The sequence below is a fragment of the Rhea americana genome, unplaced genomic scaffold, assembly GCF_003343005.1.
Source record: "Rhea americana isolate MKP2758 unplaced genomic scaffold, rheAme1 scaffold_4, whole genome shotgun sequence".
Lineage (NCBI taxonomy): Eukaryota > Metazoa > Chordata > Aves > Rheiformes > Rheidae > Rhea > Rhea americana.
This window is the reverse complement of record NW_028186534.1, coordinates 6,105,351-6,123,129: the sequence shown is the minus strand read 5'-3', so window position 1 is coordinate 6,123,129 and position 17,779 is coordinate 6,105,351. Positions and strand designations below refer to the sequence as shown.

At 34.8% G+C, this 17,779-nt stretch overlaps 2 protein-coding genes across 2 annotated transcripts in view; one reads left to right on the top strand and one right to left on the bottom strand.

The window, feature by feature from the left end:
* The window catches only part of MOCS3 (molybdenum cofactor synthesis 3), a 6,706-nt gene extending 5,884 nt beyond the window's left edge, over positions 1 to 822 (bottom strand). Inside the window, exons 1-2 of the mRNA XM_085314256.1 lie at positions 791 to 822; positions 512 to 608 (exon numbers count right to left, since the gene is read on the bottom strand). Coding sequence (XP_085170382.1) covers positions 512 to 608; positions 791 to 822 — 129 coding nt within the window. The remainder of the gene's footprint in view (positions 1 to 511; positions 609 to 790) is intronic.
* DPM1 (dolichyl-phosphate mannosyltransferase subunit 1, catalytic) lies at positions 806 to 11,698 on the top strand. Its single transcript, XM_085314062.1, has 8 exons — positions 806 to 952; positions 3,019 to 3,052; positions 5,261 to 5,337; positions 5,449 to 5,474; positions 6,984 to 7,079; positions 7,770 to 7,838; positions 8,129 to 8,243; positions 11,312 to 11,698. Exons 1-8 carry the CDS (start codon positions 821 to 823, stop codon positions 11,414 to 11,416), a joined length of 654 nt encoding a protein of 217 aa, XP_085170188.1. The 5' UTR covers positions 806 to 820; the 3' UTR covers positions 11,417 to 11,698.
* Positions 11,699 to 17,779: the final 6,081 nt, after the last annotated feature.

The following is a 17,779-nucleotide window of genomic DNA, read 5'->3' as shown; positions in this document are numbered from 1 at the left end:
CGCGCCGCGGCCCGGCCTGGCGGGCGGAGAGCTGAGGCCCGCGGGAGGCCGCGCCGCGGCCCTGCGGGTGCGGAGCGGGCGGCTGCGCACGGGGAGGAGCCGCTTCAGCTCCCGCTTGAAGTGCCCGGCTCTGCCTGGGGTGGAGGCACAGGAGCTGCGGCAGCAAAGTGGCTACCGGAGTGTAGAGAAAAATCCGCCCCCGAAGAGCTTGATGACTCTGTTAACAAATAGGCTTAGAAGAATTTTCGAGTCCTTCTGTCCTTGAAGCATTGATGGGTCTGAGAAGTTTACAGAAGTTATTTACAGAACTGGTTAATATATATCCATAAAACTGTAAAATGATGTGATAACTTAGGAAGGAAGTAAAATTATCCATGCTGTAAAATAAATAATARTTTTCTGACAATGATGGACAGTATATAGGCAATTGTATCTAACCTGAAGCTGTGAAGAGCAGAGCTTTTCACTGGTATTAGTTATGGAAATGAAATTCTGCTAATCAAAGTCTTACACTTCCTCTAATCCATTCTGCATCGCTGCCTTGAGAAAGCGTTGCCAGGTAACAGTGCAAAGGCAATTTTAGCTTTTCATCCCTCACAGTCGTGAGGCTAGAAATGAGCACGGTATGTGAGAATGATGTGATTTGYATTGCTGCAATTTACTGCGAGGMAAGCGCAGCTTGAGACTTGCACAAAACAGTGACACTGAAACATGTTTCAAATAACTACAGCATGTACCTCTAAGTGCCAGAAAATCACTTGGTATTTTGTTCTCCTGTTTCATGACTTACTAAATGGCATAGTCAGAAACTGTATTTTCCATGTATTCATTTAAAAATAATTCTCATTTCAGTGGATACAACTTTGAAATTATAATCATAGATGATGGAAGCCCTGATGGGACACAGGAAGTTGCTGAACAATTGGTAAAGATATATGGATCAGATAAAATAGTGAGTTACGTATTTTGTTTATTTTTATTGTACAAGAAAATACTGTAAGTTTTTAGAGGACTGGAACCAGAGTCCCTAGTTTCTAGACTGAATTTCTTTACACCCTTAGGCAGGTTATTTAAGCTTTGCATGCTACTTTAGCCAAATGTAAAATTATGGCATTCCTGCAGCTGCTTAGCAGTATTACGAATTAATAGGAAGAATCATGAATTAACATTTTCAAAATGTTTTCAATACTTTGTGCATGTGCTGTATTCTATTGAAAAATGAATAGTGGCTATTACTGTACTTTGTGCATGCCTGAGGGAAAGATGAGGTTTTAATGAAGTTGAGTTTCATTTTCTCTGGCTGTAGGAATAGGGAATTAGAAAGATGAAAGCTAGTCTGGTCTTGTGATTTATTTTTAATATATTTGGTTGTATTTCTCAGGAACAGGACTATTTTCTTTTGTGTACATAAATGTAGAACAATCATTATATAACAAGATACTGTCATTTACTTTATGAGCTTTTAAAACTATTTGGTAATAAAACTGTTAGAACAGTATGAAAAACAAAAGTTAAGTTTGACAGACATTTGTGCTTTAAGCAGTGTCAGACTTTTCTTTCTAATCCATTACTGTGTAATTGTAAGTTTTTAAAATAGTATTTGTTAATTAAGTAGTATTTATAAAGATCATTTTAAGGAACAATGAAGATATGAAGTTTTTGGGTCTTTATTTTTTTACTGGCACTAGTAATAGGGAAGTTTAAGATGGTTAGCTAAACTTTCCTTGCTGCCTAATAGCTTAATTTTGTGGTCTAATATGTGTACCAACCCCTGTAGCATTGTAGAGTCTAGCACACTTAAGTGGAATTGCATGTAGGCAAGGGACATCATGTAGCCCAAAGCAATATTACTGCAAAAGTCTGAAAAAAAAATCAAGTATGATTTCTGAWGAGGTCAATCTTTCTTCTTTCCTGAAATTACCTGTAAGTAGTAAGCGAAGTCATTGCTGTGATTTGTGTTCAGGGGTCTGCATTTAAATAACTTCTGAGGTTCTTTCTTACTATATTACACTTACTCAAAATGGCATATAGTTAACTTAGTAAGAGGCCAAAATACTGAAGGAAGTAGATGAGAAGTCAAACCAGTTTTTCATAAATTTTCAAATATAGCTATTTATTAAAGAAAAATCTGTGGAGGGAGGAGAACAGAAACCAAAATGACAAAACAGTAGAAGCATTAATGATTACTGGCTCTTTCACGTCCWTGTCCTTCTCTGACTTTCATTGCAGTAATTATGATCTCTCTGATAATGCAACAAAATTTTATTTAAAAATAATTAAAATTARAATTTTAATTAAATTTTAAAATTTAAATTTAATTTACAGTCATGATGATCTAAAGCTGTTTTTCTCTTTTGATGGCAGTGGTTCTYCCCAACAAGTTGGCATAGGAGCATAGTTCTGTTTGTTGCTGAGCTTTCATCTGGCCCTGTAGGAACTGCGGATACTTGGCTGAGGTTTTAAGGCCTGGGTCATTCTTATTTTGAAAGATTAGTAATATTTTTGTATGATAGTTATTCAGCTGTGTAACATCTGTATGCACATGAAAATCTTCAAATTTATATACAATGCTAATGACATGTTAAATCACTTCAGGGAACTTCTTAAAATATTTACCAATAGTATTTTTCATTCCTTAAAAGTAATGATGTTGAGGAGACCTTTGCTCAGATTTATAACTGTGTATTTCAGATAGTGGAATATGAGAAAACTTTCCACTATTGAGATAATGTTTTTTTTGTTGTTGTTGTTGTTTTGTTTGTTTGCTTGTTTTACCACAGGATTACTAATGTAAGCTTAGAATAAATTTGTTTCTAATATGATATGATGAAATTCCTATTTAATATAATGGCTTTATTGCTCCTGTGTTTTGTCAGACAAATTTGTTTGTATGTATTATCTATGTATTTAAAAAGTWTTTTCTAAAATATTTTTATACCTTGATTATATAGAATGTCACAAAAAGTAATTAAAAGCTGTATTGTAAGTAATATATGCATATTTTACAATATCCTGCAGCTTTTAAGACCTCGAGCAAAAAAGCTGGGCCTGGGTAAGTTCTTACTAACTGCTGGTGCAGTTTTTTAAAAAATCTTTTTTTCATGTCAGTGCACAAAGTTATAGAAGAATCATTGTAAAACCGATGATTAGAAATGTTTTCATCAAATTTTTATAAGCAAGCAAACTTATAAACCACACAAATATCACAGTGAATTTGTAACAAGTTTCCCACAACTTCAAATCTGCATATTGTGGTCACTGTGATTCTGTACAACTGTGCTTTCCTGTTAACCTCATGCTGCCTTTCCTTTCCCCTTCCCCTCCTCCCATACTGGTAACAGAATCAGGGGCCTATATTAAGACAACATGCAGCTTCTGCAATTGTAACTGCTATTTTTGTGTGGAGACTACTGACACGGAGAAAATGGTGCTTTCTGTGAAATCTGCCTGTATGCAGGACTCTACAAAATTGGACCATAGTTTTTTGCAATCTTGAAGGCTGGGACTCTTTTTTGTCATTATTTGGACAAAGCTCTTTACAGTTGCCCAATTGCAACACAAATTACAAATTTAATTAAAAAAAAAAATCTGACAAACGTCCAGTAGTCAAAGTGCTAAGTATTGTCTCACCTATTAACTAACGTGTAAGTTGAAGGCTTTGAAGCACATTACAAAAGTTACTCATTTGTGTTCTAGAAGCTCTCACTAATTTGGGAACCAATCTTGTATCACTGAAATTGATCATAAAATTCTCATGGAATGATGCAGAACTGCAGCTCTGTTGCTGTAAATCAAGTCTGCCAATTTTTGCCCTTTTTTATAAAAGTAAGTACGAGGGCAGTCAAACATTTAAAACTTGTAGTAATTAAATTATCCTAAAATAAAGTGGGGGAGACATTTCAATGATTATGTCTTTTTGTCATTAATTCTCTTCTCTCACAATTGAAATGAAGGTATTATGTAATATCTTGTTTCATTTATTGGAAATCAGTATCTGCCTTCCTTACTAAATATCTTGACAACTCCCATATTTGAGGTGTCTTGTACACTGACTACTGCAGCTAACTACCTTCTCCACAGTTAACATTAACTGTATTATGCACCATTCCACTAAACAGGAATGATATTCTAATGTTGATAGTAATTGTCTATTTAAAGTCGTCTTTCTGTATTTTTTTTCTGCAGCTGTCATTTGTCTAAGAAACTCTGAAAAGCTTACATCTCTCTCTTCCAAATTTTTATCCTTACTTTTGATCCTTTGTCCTAATTAAAGACTAGTGTTGCTGATTAATACTAACTTTAATTCTTCTATGCACCATATCTACTAATTATGCACAACACATGGATTTTTGACACTCATAGAATTTAATTTTACAAAAAAAAAAAAAAAAAAAAAAAGTTGTGAAAGAAAGGAAATACAGGTTGTTCATTAACCAGTAGTTTAATTTCCTGAGTCAATGCCAGCTAACAACATCTTTTGCAAGTATTTTGTTTTTAGTGCCGTTTACTCCTTATAAAGTAAAAACTGCCATATACTCCTTAATTATTCAAATTATTTTTGAGTCTTTCTTTTAAATCTCTGTTATGCTGTCTGTGGTGTTCCTGGAAGCAGTGTTATCTTCGAATGATATGATTTGAACCAGAAATTGGTTCAAGGAAAATTTTAATAGCAAAACTTGTTCCAACTCTTTCAAGATAGCTAAACCAGTTCATGTGAGATGAATAGAAGCAAACAAAAGTTAAAGTAAGAAAAAAAGACACTTCAGATTAGGTGCCACAGTATTATTCACGGTGTCAAGAAAACAAACCAATRCTACTAATAGTAAATCTTGAGTCTAGAAAGCATTTTTTTTCGTAGATGTCTGTTAACATTATGGACATGTTAATTATGTCCATTATTTATAGGCATGATGTTGTTGCCCGTGTCCTATTCTTAGTTTTATTTGGCTCATAACTGCTTATGGCATTACTGAAAAGGTTGCTTCAAATAGTGACCCATTTATTAAGTCATGTTTCTCTGGTTATTCCTATTGCAGTAGGACTTGCCAAAGTTTACATTTATAAAATCCAATGCTGAAATTATAGGGGAAAGGAGAAGTAATTTTATGTTTGACAATTGCTGTATCATTTTAAAAATAAAAATATTTAGCTAATACTTTTGTAGTATAATTTAGAGATTTTTGAATATAAGTGAAGACTAGCTAGAAGACTGCATATTTTAAAACAGTGATGGAAAACATTTCTGTACTGTTTTCATTAGGCACTGCTTATATTCATGGAATGAAGCACGCTACTGGGAATTTTATTGTTATTATGGATGCTGACCTTTCTCACCATGTACGTCTGTATCTTATGTATTGTATTTTTATACTGTTATAATTAATTTTGTATTGATTTCTCCCCCCCCCCCCCGCTTCTCTTTTCTCATCTGTTTTCCTTCTATTTCAGCCAAAATTTATTGCAGAATTTATCAGGTAGGTGCCAGTTCTTATATATGAATGACTTATGAGCATTTATAATTTTGTAGTAATATTTGAAAGCTTTATAGTATTGTATAGCCAGATAGCTGCAGTAAGAAAACTGACAAGGCAGGAATTCAAATAGAGGTTATTGAACCTCATTAGATTTGTCCTAAAATAATCCAGAACATACTAGTTCCTAATTTGAGCTAAGTTCCCCACCTTTAAGGAAACAAACAGTATGCGTGGCAAAGTACTTTTCCTCCTCCTTTAATGGTCTATCGGCTTTCAAAAGCATATATATAAATGGCATCTTCTAATGCCTTCTTTATGTGTGCATGTAGGGATATGGATTGAAGGAGTAAAGAAAATATTTTTTCTGAATTTTTTTATTTCTGCTAATTTTTAGGATTGAAAAACAGGTTGGATTCATCTCTGTAAGCCAACATGTTTAAAGTATTTTGCAAACTAATTGAAATCAAGGAGATTTCACAGGTATAAGTGAACGTGGAATTCAGTTTGAGGGTTTTTCTAGTGGACAATGATGCAAGAGAGAGGTTTTGATTTCTACAGGGCTAGCCATTGAAACCAACACTACACATTTCTTTATTTTTAAGATATAAAGATTTTATAAGGAGTAAGTGAAAAATAAGAGGCATGAAGCTTCACATGCAGTTACTTAAAAAGTAAGACTGTACTTTAAGGGTAATTAAGTATCATTGAAGAGCACCATCTTAAAGACAGAAGCACATATGCAATCATCACATAAGCTAACAGATTCAAGACTCAAGCCAGATTGTACTCAAATAATTGATTTAAAAAATTCAAATTTAGCATTAAGGAAATTAATGTTAAAGATAATACAAGTATGTAACTACAGGATAGTGCAAAATCCTTGCTTAGTGATGAAGTATTTCTCTCCTCACTGTCTATCTCTTGCCGTWCTCTCCCGGTAATATTTCAATTTGTGAGAAACAATCAAATTTGTTTCAATTACCTTGGAGGCTAAGGGTAGCAATCTACATAATTTTCAACTTTCTTGCAGTAGTACTGGAGATCTAAAATTTTTAGGTAGGGTTCTGCAGCAGTTAGGCATGGTGTGGACTAAGGATAGTTCCAGGCTTATTATTTTTCATTACTATGAGTTTGTGTAAATTAAATATTTAAATCTATATTTAAACTTACCCTTTCTTTTATATTAGAGAGACTGCTTTTTTGCTTTAAAATACTTAAGTAGGTCTATATAAATTATTTATGAAGCAGTCTTTGAAATCCTATGCCATAGTTCGTAAAAGAAAATCATAAGATATTGAAACAGTTCTTCATAAGAAGAGAGGAATTACAGGTTTTAAAACACATGATGTTTATAACCATCATACCTATTACTTTCATGCCTTCTTCTGTACTTATTGTTTAAAGGTTTGTACAATATAGATTTTTCTATTAATGCAGTGATTTTTCTTGTTGTACTGACTTCATGCAATTAATCCTTCTGTTTTTTTCAATACAATCAACTTCTTACAGAAAGCAGAAAGAAGGCAATTTTGATATTGTATCTGGAACAAGATATAAAGGAAATGGAGGAGTGTATGGCTGGGATTTGAAAAGAAAATTAATCAGGTTAGTATTTTTCTAGTTATTTGCATATAAATTTGTTGTTTAGAAGTTCTCAAGGCTTTCAAGTGAAGAATCAAACAATAAATCACAATGCCATCAATCCACCTCCAGGAGTGTTACAGACATCTGAATTAGCATTCTGTGTGAGCTAAACAGAGCCTTTAGTGAATAGTATTTRTTACTGCAAAACTATATTAAATAATAGAGTTATTGATTGCAATGAATGATTTGCAAATTCTTCAATTAAAGAAACATCAAAAAATAATGATATGACCAGTTTGGTGAAATTAGGTGTAACAGCAGGCGAATCTGCACTGCATCAGTTTGGGACAGTTCTTTGGCTTCATCATAAAAAGAATATGAGCTGAGACTGTGACACTTTTCCCAAGTTTAAAGACATATTTAGTTAGAGTTAAAAGTTGTAATGGTCTTTTCTCTCAGCTGTAAATCACTTGCAATGCCCCTTTGTTGACGCTATGATTTGTCACAAATTAAGAATTACCTGGCGTCATTAATCTCAATTAATTGTTACTTAGACGTTGCTGGAAAACATTTGCAATGAGCAGTAGGAAAAGGTTTCACTCAAAAACAARAGAGGCAAAATGTTACATCAGGGTTATGTAAGCACATGGCGGCTGGCGGCTGGGGTTTACGTGTATTGAGTAATTCTGACGTTCATATTTCCTTTCACAGTCGTGGTGCCAATTTTATAACTCAGGTTTTGCTGAGACCAGGTGCATCTGACTTAACTGGGAGTTTCAGGTATGGATCTGGTTTGCAAGGTATAAAGCTTGTTAGAGATCAAGAAACTTTTAAACAAAAATTAGAATAAGAGCAGACCTTCTTTACTGAGCACTATGAAATTTGTTTTAGATGAAGATGAAAAATCGTAGATTATCTTGCAAGAACTGTTGTTCCTACAACTTTGTTATTGAGTTTTTAAAGTAGTAATGATATAAGTGGTTACAGTTTAGATTCCTGCACGTACTATCTTGATCTCTGAAGTTCAAAAATTATGCCACATTTTTCAATTTCTTTGTAATCATTTACAGGTTATACAGAAAAGAAGTCTTACAGAAACTAATGGAAAAATGTGTTTCTAAAGGATACGTGTTCCAGATGGAGATGATTGTTCGGGCTAGACAGTTAGGATATACTGTTGGAGAGGTACAGTAAAAGTATTGATAAGTGTATTGTGTTTTCATTTAAATATACATGCAGATTACTAGAAGCCTAGAAAATTCTGACTACTTCCAAGAGGAAGCAGGATTTTCAAAACAATGTAAAGAAATTACACGTGTTGAAYTTTACTTCTTCCAACTTAGCTGAATGACAAATCTGCAATTCCACTTACTTATTCCCCATGTCTAATAAGCTTCTTGGAGCTTTCCTTCTTCCTCTTGTTATTTCTTTAGCTGCATAAGATTCTAGCAGGGTCTTCAAAGGAAGAAAAAAAAAAAGTCAAAATATACCATGAACCTGCTCTGAGCCTTTTCTTTTAGTATCCAGACATCTCTAGTAAGTTCTTTTAAAATCATTTCACTGTTTCCAGTAACCTGACTCTGTTTCTGATTTATTCTGTCCTGTCATTCATTTTCTTGTTCTTTCCCAACTTGCCAGCTAGCACACCTTTCCACTTCTAAACTCTCTGAATTTGAATATAGTCATTAAAGAAGAACTCCAAACACTAGTTCTATCCTATACTCCCTGCAGTCTTGATTGCTGCCCTTCAGATTTCATTGAATTGCTCTTGCTGGTGTCTTTAAAGATGATTCACTAGAATTCTCTTACAGCAAAATCTCGAAAACAGCTGTTGTTCATCATTTTCATGACTGAATTGTCAGAGACTCTGTTGCTGGTACTTCTCTCTGTAAACCTTATTATAGCATTTCTATACCAACACTGGGTAGAACACTTCTACCCAATAAAGCAAGCTCTTTTCTTCTATCCTTTCTGCTCCTGGGGCGACATCACTATCCTGCATGTAGCTTGGGTTTGAGCTTAAATCACATCCAGTTGCATCCATGTTTTGCGTTTTTAACATTGCTGAATTAAATCTTCACCTCTCTATTTATCCAGATACTGAAATCTGGAAAGAGAAAATCTTTATTTATCATACATTCTGAAAACAGTAAATCCACTTTTCTGTGTTTTTTTWAAAAAAATGCAGTCTTGTCTTGCTCATCTCTCTTCAGGGTGCTGCTGTGAATAACTTTTTTCTGCCTATTATTTGATCCCACCATTCCTTTCTTTGCATGCCTTCTCTAGCTGTATAGCATCAAATACAAGATACTTGTCTTCAGGTTCAAAGCCTGACAACCTTGATCTTCACAAAGATGACTGTCTCCCAGTCACTGAGACYTGACCTCTGTTCTGTAATGGGTCAGTTTTGCTGTCCTCCACAACTCACCTGTAACATTCCCAAGTAAGCACCTTATTGCTTTCTCTTCTCRTTTCTCACATGTGGCAAGAGCTATCTCCAAAATCTAAAAGGTTGCTTCATTATTTTGGTTCACTCTTGCCTTTAAGATTTCCTTTGCATTATCTGTAACAATCTTGACAGTGCTCAGACTGCTGACATGTACCTATACATAAGGCTACTGTATTCTTTCTTTTTACTTTTCCACTTAACTGTCTCCATATTGGAACTTCCTGAGGCAGAAGAGTTTTCCATTATATTTAGTCCATTGGTACTGTGGGTCCTGATCAGTAGTTATGATTCTTAGTCATTTTGTAATTACCAAAATGATAATACTGCAATTCCAGAAATATTCATGCATACAAATCTAATCCACAGTGTGCAAGTGCTGCTGTTGTAACTCTATTGCCAGAACAGGAATTTTTATGCAGATTTAAAGTGTAAATACAGTCTGAGTGTAAAGCATTTCTTACAGAATGTTGAAATTGGTAGGTCTCAATGACTTTCAATCTAAAAGAAACAACTAGGTGATGAGATGAATGGAAACAGGCTATACCTGAACAGTATTATATGCTGTCCTTATGTACCATATGTGAAATTTACCTTAGTGTGTGGAATATAGTCTTCTAACGTAAGGCTGAAAATGCCTCTTTTAAGACTAATGATGCAACGTCTTATGCAAGAAGGGCAAAGTGCAGCAACTACCTAAGAGGTTAACTCCAGTACTAGGGAAGACTAGATATAAACCATTCATTCATCACTAGTCAGAAAATGTCACTTCTGACGTCCTGCACTATCTGTGTCTTCAGCGATTTCTGTCCATGCCTCTTAGATCAGCTGTCCATTGCTGTTAGGATGCTTTTTAGGATTATCAAAGGGATCCTACTAAGAAAGCCAGGGGCATTGCTAAGTCATCTGGATGCCTTTCTAGGTATTTTCTTGTTGCCAAATACCCTGGTTTCTCTTCTATCATACACCAATCTGCTTAGAGTTGCAAGAAATCCTCAGTCCTGGCACAGTTGCAAGGGTGTGGTGTTCTTATGTGTTCCACTTGCCAGCTGATGTCTGGTTGAAGCTTCCAGCGGAATGCTCAGCCAATTCCTTAATGACTTTTGCAGTTTTTATTTTTTAATTGTAGTCCCTGAAGTATCTTAATTTTACAAACAAACTTACTGAAATTCTTGAATACTCGAATATAGTATTGGCATAGTGAGCTGCTAAAGTATTTCCTCAAGTTACTGAAAAGCAGTGAATCTGGACAGTATGCATACTTAATGAAATCAAAATTAGTGTTTTAAATTATCTTTTATCTTACAAATAGTCTATAAAATGATTGAAGACCAACAAAGGTAGGTATACTTGTAAAACATGCACACGCATTAACTGCCACATTCAGATGTGTTTTCTAGACAGTGGCAAGGTAGAGCAGAATGCTCTCTCATGGTGGCCGAGTACATTTTGCCTTATTGAGGCATTGACTCAAAAGTACTGAATTTAGCTAAAAAGGAAATAGGTGAAGGTTAATTTTGAACTCTCAGGCTTTTAGTGCACTTATGCTACTATTGAGAATAGTTTATTCAGATTGGTGTATTAGCCAGCCACCCATTAATGGCTTTAGGTCATCTTTAGAGGTGATAAAGCAAATACTCTCAATGCTTTCCAGCTATGGAGCATCGTTAAAGCAAGTGGTTAGAAGAATGGAGACCTTGCCCTCTTCCCCTTCTAAATATGCCAAGTTCAAAGACTGTGCTTCTGTTTACAGAATTTCTCATTATTTAGGCCTTGAATCTTAAAATAGTTTTGCTTGTTTCAACAGGTTCCTATTTCATTTGTGGACCGTGTCTATGGAGAATCTAAACTGGGAGGCAATGAAATAGTCTCCTTCTTAAAGGGACTCTTGACTTTGTTTGCTACAACGTGATAGTTTATCCTAAATTAACATTTTTAGAAAAACATTTTCTAAGATCTGTGAAGTTTTTAATATATTGTAGCGGAAGCTTGATAATTTGCCTGGTTACCAGAAGACTCACTGCAAACTAACGATTAAATGGATCAACAATAGTAGAGCAAAGATATTGTATCACAGAATACTCCTTTCAAAATAAATGAACTGTATGTTAAACTAGTCAAAATAGACTAATGCTCCATGCTATTTTTCTTTAAAAGAAAGAAAGTCTTAATAAAGAACACAAATAGACCTAAATGATCTTTTGCATTTAGAAATGAATCATTATTCAGCAGGAGTTAAAGATCATTTTGAAATAAAGAAAAGCAAGGACAAAAAAAAAATACAGAATTAGTCTTATCTTTGTACTGTGGTTTGCAGATAGGATTTTCAATACATATATACTAGTTAGTTCCCTTTCTTTCCTGAACAAATATATACATGTATCTCAATGCATATGTAAAACACTATTTCTGCAAAAAAATGATAAAAGCTTGTGTAGTTTAAGAGGCAGTACAGATGAGTACAGTGATTTATTCTTTGCTCCTAGACTGGAATGATGTAATACTCTTTTAAAGAAACAGATACATGTGTGGAATAATTCTGTGAGAATTTTTTTGTGACTAGGTACAGATGATTTTCTTTTCCTATTTTCTTTAGAATCTAAAAGTACTTAGAATATATAAAACAGGAGGATAACATCCCRCCCAACTTTAGCATGATAAAAGGCCCAATTCACCTCTCTTTAAAAACATCTAAGAAATTTAACTTTCAGTAAAATACAGACTTTGCAATCTATACTTCTAGATCTTGATGAAAGAAATATGAACAATGTAATGCTATTTTTTGTCTCACTGTTTGATATCATCAGTCAGAACTTGAAAATTATGAAAACCTTGCAATCAAATAAGCATTTGGGGGAAGGGGAAGGAAGCAGAAGAATGTAATTATCCTGATAATGGTTTCATCCTCATTTTGGGGGAGAGGAGAGTACTTCTATGAATATCCGTATCTCAGAAAATTAATGTTGGGAGAGGAGAAACAACAAATTATTAAGTAACAATTAATTCTACTCAGCTTTTATTTGTTTGCATTCCTTTTAGTACACTAAAGGCACTTGTTGATATAAAAAATCTAGGAAATCTATTGATAAAACACAAATTCATATTTCAGGTAGTTATTTCCAAAAATTTATTCCTATCAGTGACAAAAAAAATAGAGCTTTAAAACAAAATCCTAYTCTCTAGTGGGTTATTTTAATTAGGGATATTTCCCTTTTTTTAGTGAAGTTGTACAGAGTCTGATATATTTTTCTTCATTTCTTAGTACTTAGAGTATTTAACTTGCTTTAAAATAATAAAAAATGCAGCTTTAGGTTTTGAATCTGCCTGTAACTGGATTACAGAGACTTAACCATACATTTTGTGACGTTTGCCTGACTTAGTGGGCAAATTCCATCCACACTTCTAACAACAGAGACCTACACAAAATCTATTTCCTCAGACTCAGGGAACCAAGTGACTCTCCCTATTGTTCACCAGGATACTCGTTTTAGTTTTACTGAGATAGTTAAGCTATGAAGTTCATGAACAAACGCCTTTTTTGAAGCCATGAGATTACGTCATCAACATGGACTTTATAATGAACAGATGCTTAGCTCTTTTGAAGAATTATCACAATTAAATCTTAGTAATGAAAGGTTTATTTTTGAGGCCCTGCTGCTAGATCTTGGAAAGTGAGAAGGGCCAAGCAGATTGCATGGCACAGACAGCTCAGCTGCTTTTACTTAAATAGCAGTTGTTTTTACCCTTTCTTGTTTCTTCATGATGTATGAAAAACGCCTCTAATGGTGAAGAGCATCATTAAAAATATTTTTCAAWTTTTTTACATTAACAGAATGTCTTATTTAGCCCAAACAATAGTCTGCAAAAAATTAATAAACAAGAAAATCCAAAGAATAAAAATTGAGCAAGTGAGGTAAAATCATTTTTGTTTGGGTTTTTGTGTATGCTAAGATATTTCTAGGTAATTTCCATTTATTTAAAAATCTTTCACAGATATTACATTGCTGCACTAGAAGTGTGGTAGGTCACAATATATATCCTTGAAACCATCCTTTCTTTCTTTCAAAAAAGACTGTTTATATCCTTCAAAAAAAGAGGACTRGGCTGCTGATAACACAGTGGGCATTAAACATAATTTCAAAAGTTCCTTTTCAGCAAGTTTTAAAAGCTTGAACTTCAGAAGTAGTTCCTATTTGTATACTGACCCCCCGCAATGCGTGTGTAGAGCAGAGACTCATAAAACAGCCTGCTGTTAATGTTGATTAAAAACTCAGAATCTGCCCCAAAACTGATGTAAATAACCTCTCCCTTCATCCTTCCCCATGGCTTAAACTGCAGTACTTACTTTCCACTCAGTTTCTCCATTAAAGTGACGAAAAATATAGGTGATTCTAACATACTCTTTGTATTTGAGAACTTAGATCCTGCACCACAGAGCCTCACCAGCACTCAGTGTGTTTTCTGCATAAGAAATCCTGCCAAAACAAGCTCAAAAACTAATTTTCTGTTTTCTCTTGCATGCATGACTGTGACAGTTCATTGAAAAAACCACAGTAGTCATTTTAACYAGTGCTCAGAGCTAATAGATGTACTTCTTTCAATAAAGCCAGTATCTTTTACCAAATAAGGGGATGAAATAGCCTTCAGTAAGTGCTATTTAAACTATTTTTGCAGGTTTTTTAATTAATATAAACTCTTTGAGTTACTTGTATTTATTGTCAACTTCTTTTAAACAAGCCTCTTTGTATTTGAAGACCAAATATATAAACTCTTAGCACAAAACTAAAAATTATAGATGAATATGTATTGTAAGGAAAGAATAGTGTATAATGGAAGGAGGAAGTTACGGAGAATGGCCATACTGCCCTTTACAGTGCTCAACAATGGGTGCAGAATGAAAGCAAGCAATAAACAGGACTAGTATGATCTTTACTCACACATACCAACAGTCAGCAAGAGCCACATCAAGAAGGTCTGGACCTTTTAATGGCTTCTGGTGTCCCTCCTTTCTAAGGATTTGTCTGATTGCTCTTTGAACCCATTTATAGTTTTGGCCTCTACAACATCCTGCAGAAATGACCTCAACAATTTAATGTATGTATTATGTGAGGCATTTTAATTTATTTTTAATCTATTGTCTGCTTGCTCACTATTTCTTTTTTCCTATATATTATTTTTTAGACACAGGTTTTCCCCTCATCATGTTCAGTCCTGTTTTTCTAATTTCCTCAGACAGAAGCCACTCCATACACCTTGCTGTTCTCAAAATGTTAGTAGCAGAATACAATTCTGCTATATTCTTTAGAGAGCAGGTGCCTAGAACTCCATACAGTGTCTTAAATATTGGTGTATTAGGGATTTATACAGTGGCAGTTTAGTTTTCATTTTCCTTCTTAATACCATTGCAATATTCCATTTGCCTTTTCTTGGCCACCACAAAACACTGGATTGACATTTACAGGGAAATTTTCATTTTATGTCCTTGGTTTTAGTTAYGCATACATCAGCTTTACTAAATTACATCCATATTCATTCCCAGTGAATGCACAAATACTCTGCTAATGTATTATACTTTTTCTATTATAATTTMTTAGGAATCTGTGCCTGCAAGCATTCAGTCATTTGGCAAGAACAGGAGCTTTAATTCCTTCCTGGCTTAAATCAGAATATATCATAGATATGTTTGGTAGATACTTCACGAAGAAAGGGAAGAAGGTAACTTGCATTATGCATCAGTAACATTCACTTTCCCCTGAAAAGCAAACTGATTACCTTCACTGGCAGACTGCAAAGCTCTGGGAAGGAGAGCTTCTGTTCTTTAACTGTGGACAAGAAATTCAGTGTGATGGCTGAAAAGATGCAGCAGGCTTAGTTGTGGATTTGAGTCCACTGAACAGTCAAAGCACGTGCTAAACTTCAAGCATGTAGTCCCAACAAACTTAAGTTACRGAAGTACGTGTTTGAGGAGTTAAGCGTGAGGTTTTGCATAACATGCCATAAGATTATTCTTGACCTAAGTGAGGTACTTGTGGTCTATGTAGTTTTTGAGTAATTCTGAACACACATCCCTAGTGAGAGGTGTGCTGAATGACTCAACGCTGGCCATGGAGTGTGAAGCTTTTTACCAGGCGGTCTGAAGCCCCTGCTGTGCGATGAAAGATATTATTGGGGGCTGCTGGAAGTCGATACTGCCCATTGTCCCAAGACTTGACCAACCATACCACATGGCAGCTGGTCGCCTTGCACCCCTGACATCTTTATGCAAATTGGATCCATACCCTGAGATATGGATTTTGACACACTCAGTCATACAAAGCTTTTGGTATATAAGGTCAAGCAGTTTAAACCCTCTGATCTAGATCATTATGATATTGAAGCTAGGATACCCGCTTCAGACAACCAAGGCCATTTGATGCATATTCCCAGTTTACATTTCCAGCTGAAATGACTGAATGTGAAATTAGTATCATAACAAGATTCAAAGATCTCTCCTTTGGCTCTCGGGGGGGTAGAGAACTGGCTTCAATTTTGTTTTTTAAATAAAGACCTACAAAAATCCAACTACTTTTAGATGCCACAAAAATGAAAAGTTCTTTTTCTCCATCTGCTGTCTTTGTCAGTCTTTTTTCGCTAACACTGACATTTCAAGTTGTTTAGAAAATAAATTCTTACTATCTATTCAAAACATAGGGGAGCAAACTCTGTTAGAAAAAAAAAATATTGTTTGTTGCAAGGCTTCAGAATCCTACCTAAATAATAATTCTTAGCATTATTTAATGTCTTGAGTCTTCTTTGCAATAGAATGTTTCTATGGGACATATCCTTTTAAAYGTATAGTTAAAAAAGAAATTATTTTACCTCTTTCTTGACTTTCTCTTCGTAAGTCTGTGTCAAATGCTGACCTTGTGGTTAAATATCATTAAGCTTAGAAATACAACACACGGGAGTAAATACAGATGTACTACCATAATTTTAATCTGAGCCTGCAATAAAGATATGCCTAGTTGCCAATATAAGCAATATAAAAATACTACAGTATTTACCAATGGGCTGTGTGGAAAGCCAACTGCAAGGTTACACAACCTTCTGTATAACAACAATAAAAAATAGTGATGGCTAATCAATAATATTTAATAGTGGGTCTGTCAAGATTACCAGTGTAAGCATGGCTTAAAATCTTGGCACAATTGAATTAAATGACAGATTGCCTACTGTTCAATACATTGATGACTTCAGCAACAGCTTTTAAATGGTTACATTCCAGAGTTGTGGGCAATTTTTTACATTAGAATCAATACGAATAGAGTATATGCAAACAAGAGGATTGCTTATCAAACTTTATCTTTGTTCATGACGTATTACCTCTAAGGTACCATGCTGTAAGAGATGTAACTTAGAGAAGGTAATCATCAAACTTTTGTAAAGCATGCTAACTTTTTGAGCTTTATTTCCTCCTCTCTGTCCTTGCCACATTTTACCTTTTATTTCAAGCATGGTAGCCACTTATAAGCTCTTACAGATTGTGATTATCACTGTTCACAGGGAAGTATGTTAGGACTGGAGACAGGGAAACTGAATTTCAGCTATTAATCCAAAGTGAGATCTGAAAACTCAGCCTTTCAGAGAGAGATTTCAACAAAGCAGCAGGGGGGCAAAGATAAAAAAAAAAAAAAAGAAAGAAAAAAAAAATTTTTTTTCCCTGCTAGGCTACTTGCACCCACTGTTCAACAGAAATTCGGATTAATTATCATCCTAAAAACTTGTATTTGGCTCAGTCTTTTCCCGTTTTGACTTTTTGCAAGCCCATCACACCTCTAGGAGGTCAACCTAGACAAAATCACACTTGAAAACTTAATGTTCTCTGGGAAGCTCAGGAGGGAATGAATCCGGGTACTTAGAACAGGAAATATTTCAACCAAGCTCCTATTGGCACTGCTTGTGAATGCTCTGGGGCCCTCTGGTTCAGTGCTTCTGTGCAACAAGCAGGGGGATATTCATGAAGAAAATAACCAAACGTACCATAGCACAYGCTGAACTTCATGTCAGGACTGAAATGTGTTCAGAGAGCTCTTTATCCATCTAGCTTTCCATTCTGTTTGCTTCTGCAAAGAAGGCATATGACATGAAGTCTTTTTAATGGGCTGATCCTGTCAAAGTAATTATATTACCTATTTGGTATTACAGCTTCAATGTACAGGAGGTAAAAAACAGAAAAGCTGTTTGTTTGAAAATGGTCAATTATCAAAATACTTAAAGTAGGCCTCAGGCATTTGTT

Bases quoted from the DNA above. Each gene is read 5' to 3' on its own strand.
- DPM1 (XM_085314062.1), top strand. From the start codon at position 821: ATGTATTCATTTAAAAATAATTCTCATTTCAGTGGATACAACTTTGAA. The intron at 7,080-7,769 runs GTTAGTATTTTT...TTCCTTTCACAG, and splicing joins TTGAAAAGAAAATTAATCAG to TCGTGGTGCCAATTTTATAA. The intron at 7,839-8,128 runs GTATGGATCTGG...AATCATTTACAG, and splicing joins GACTTAACTGGGAGTTTCAG to GTTATACAGAAAAGAAGTCT.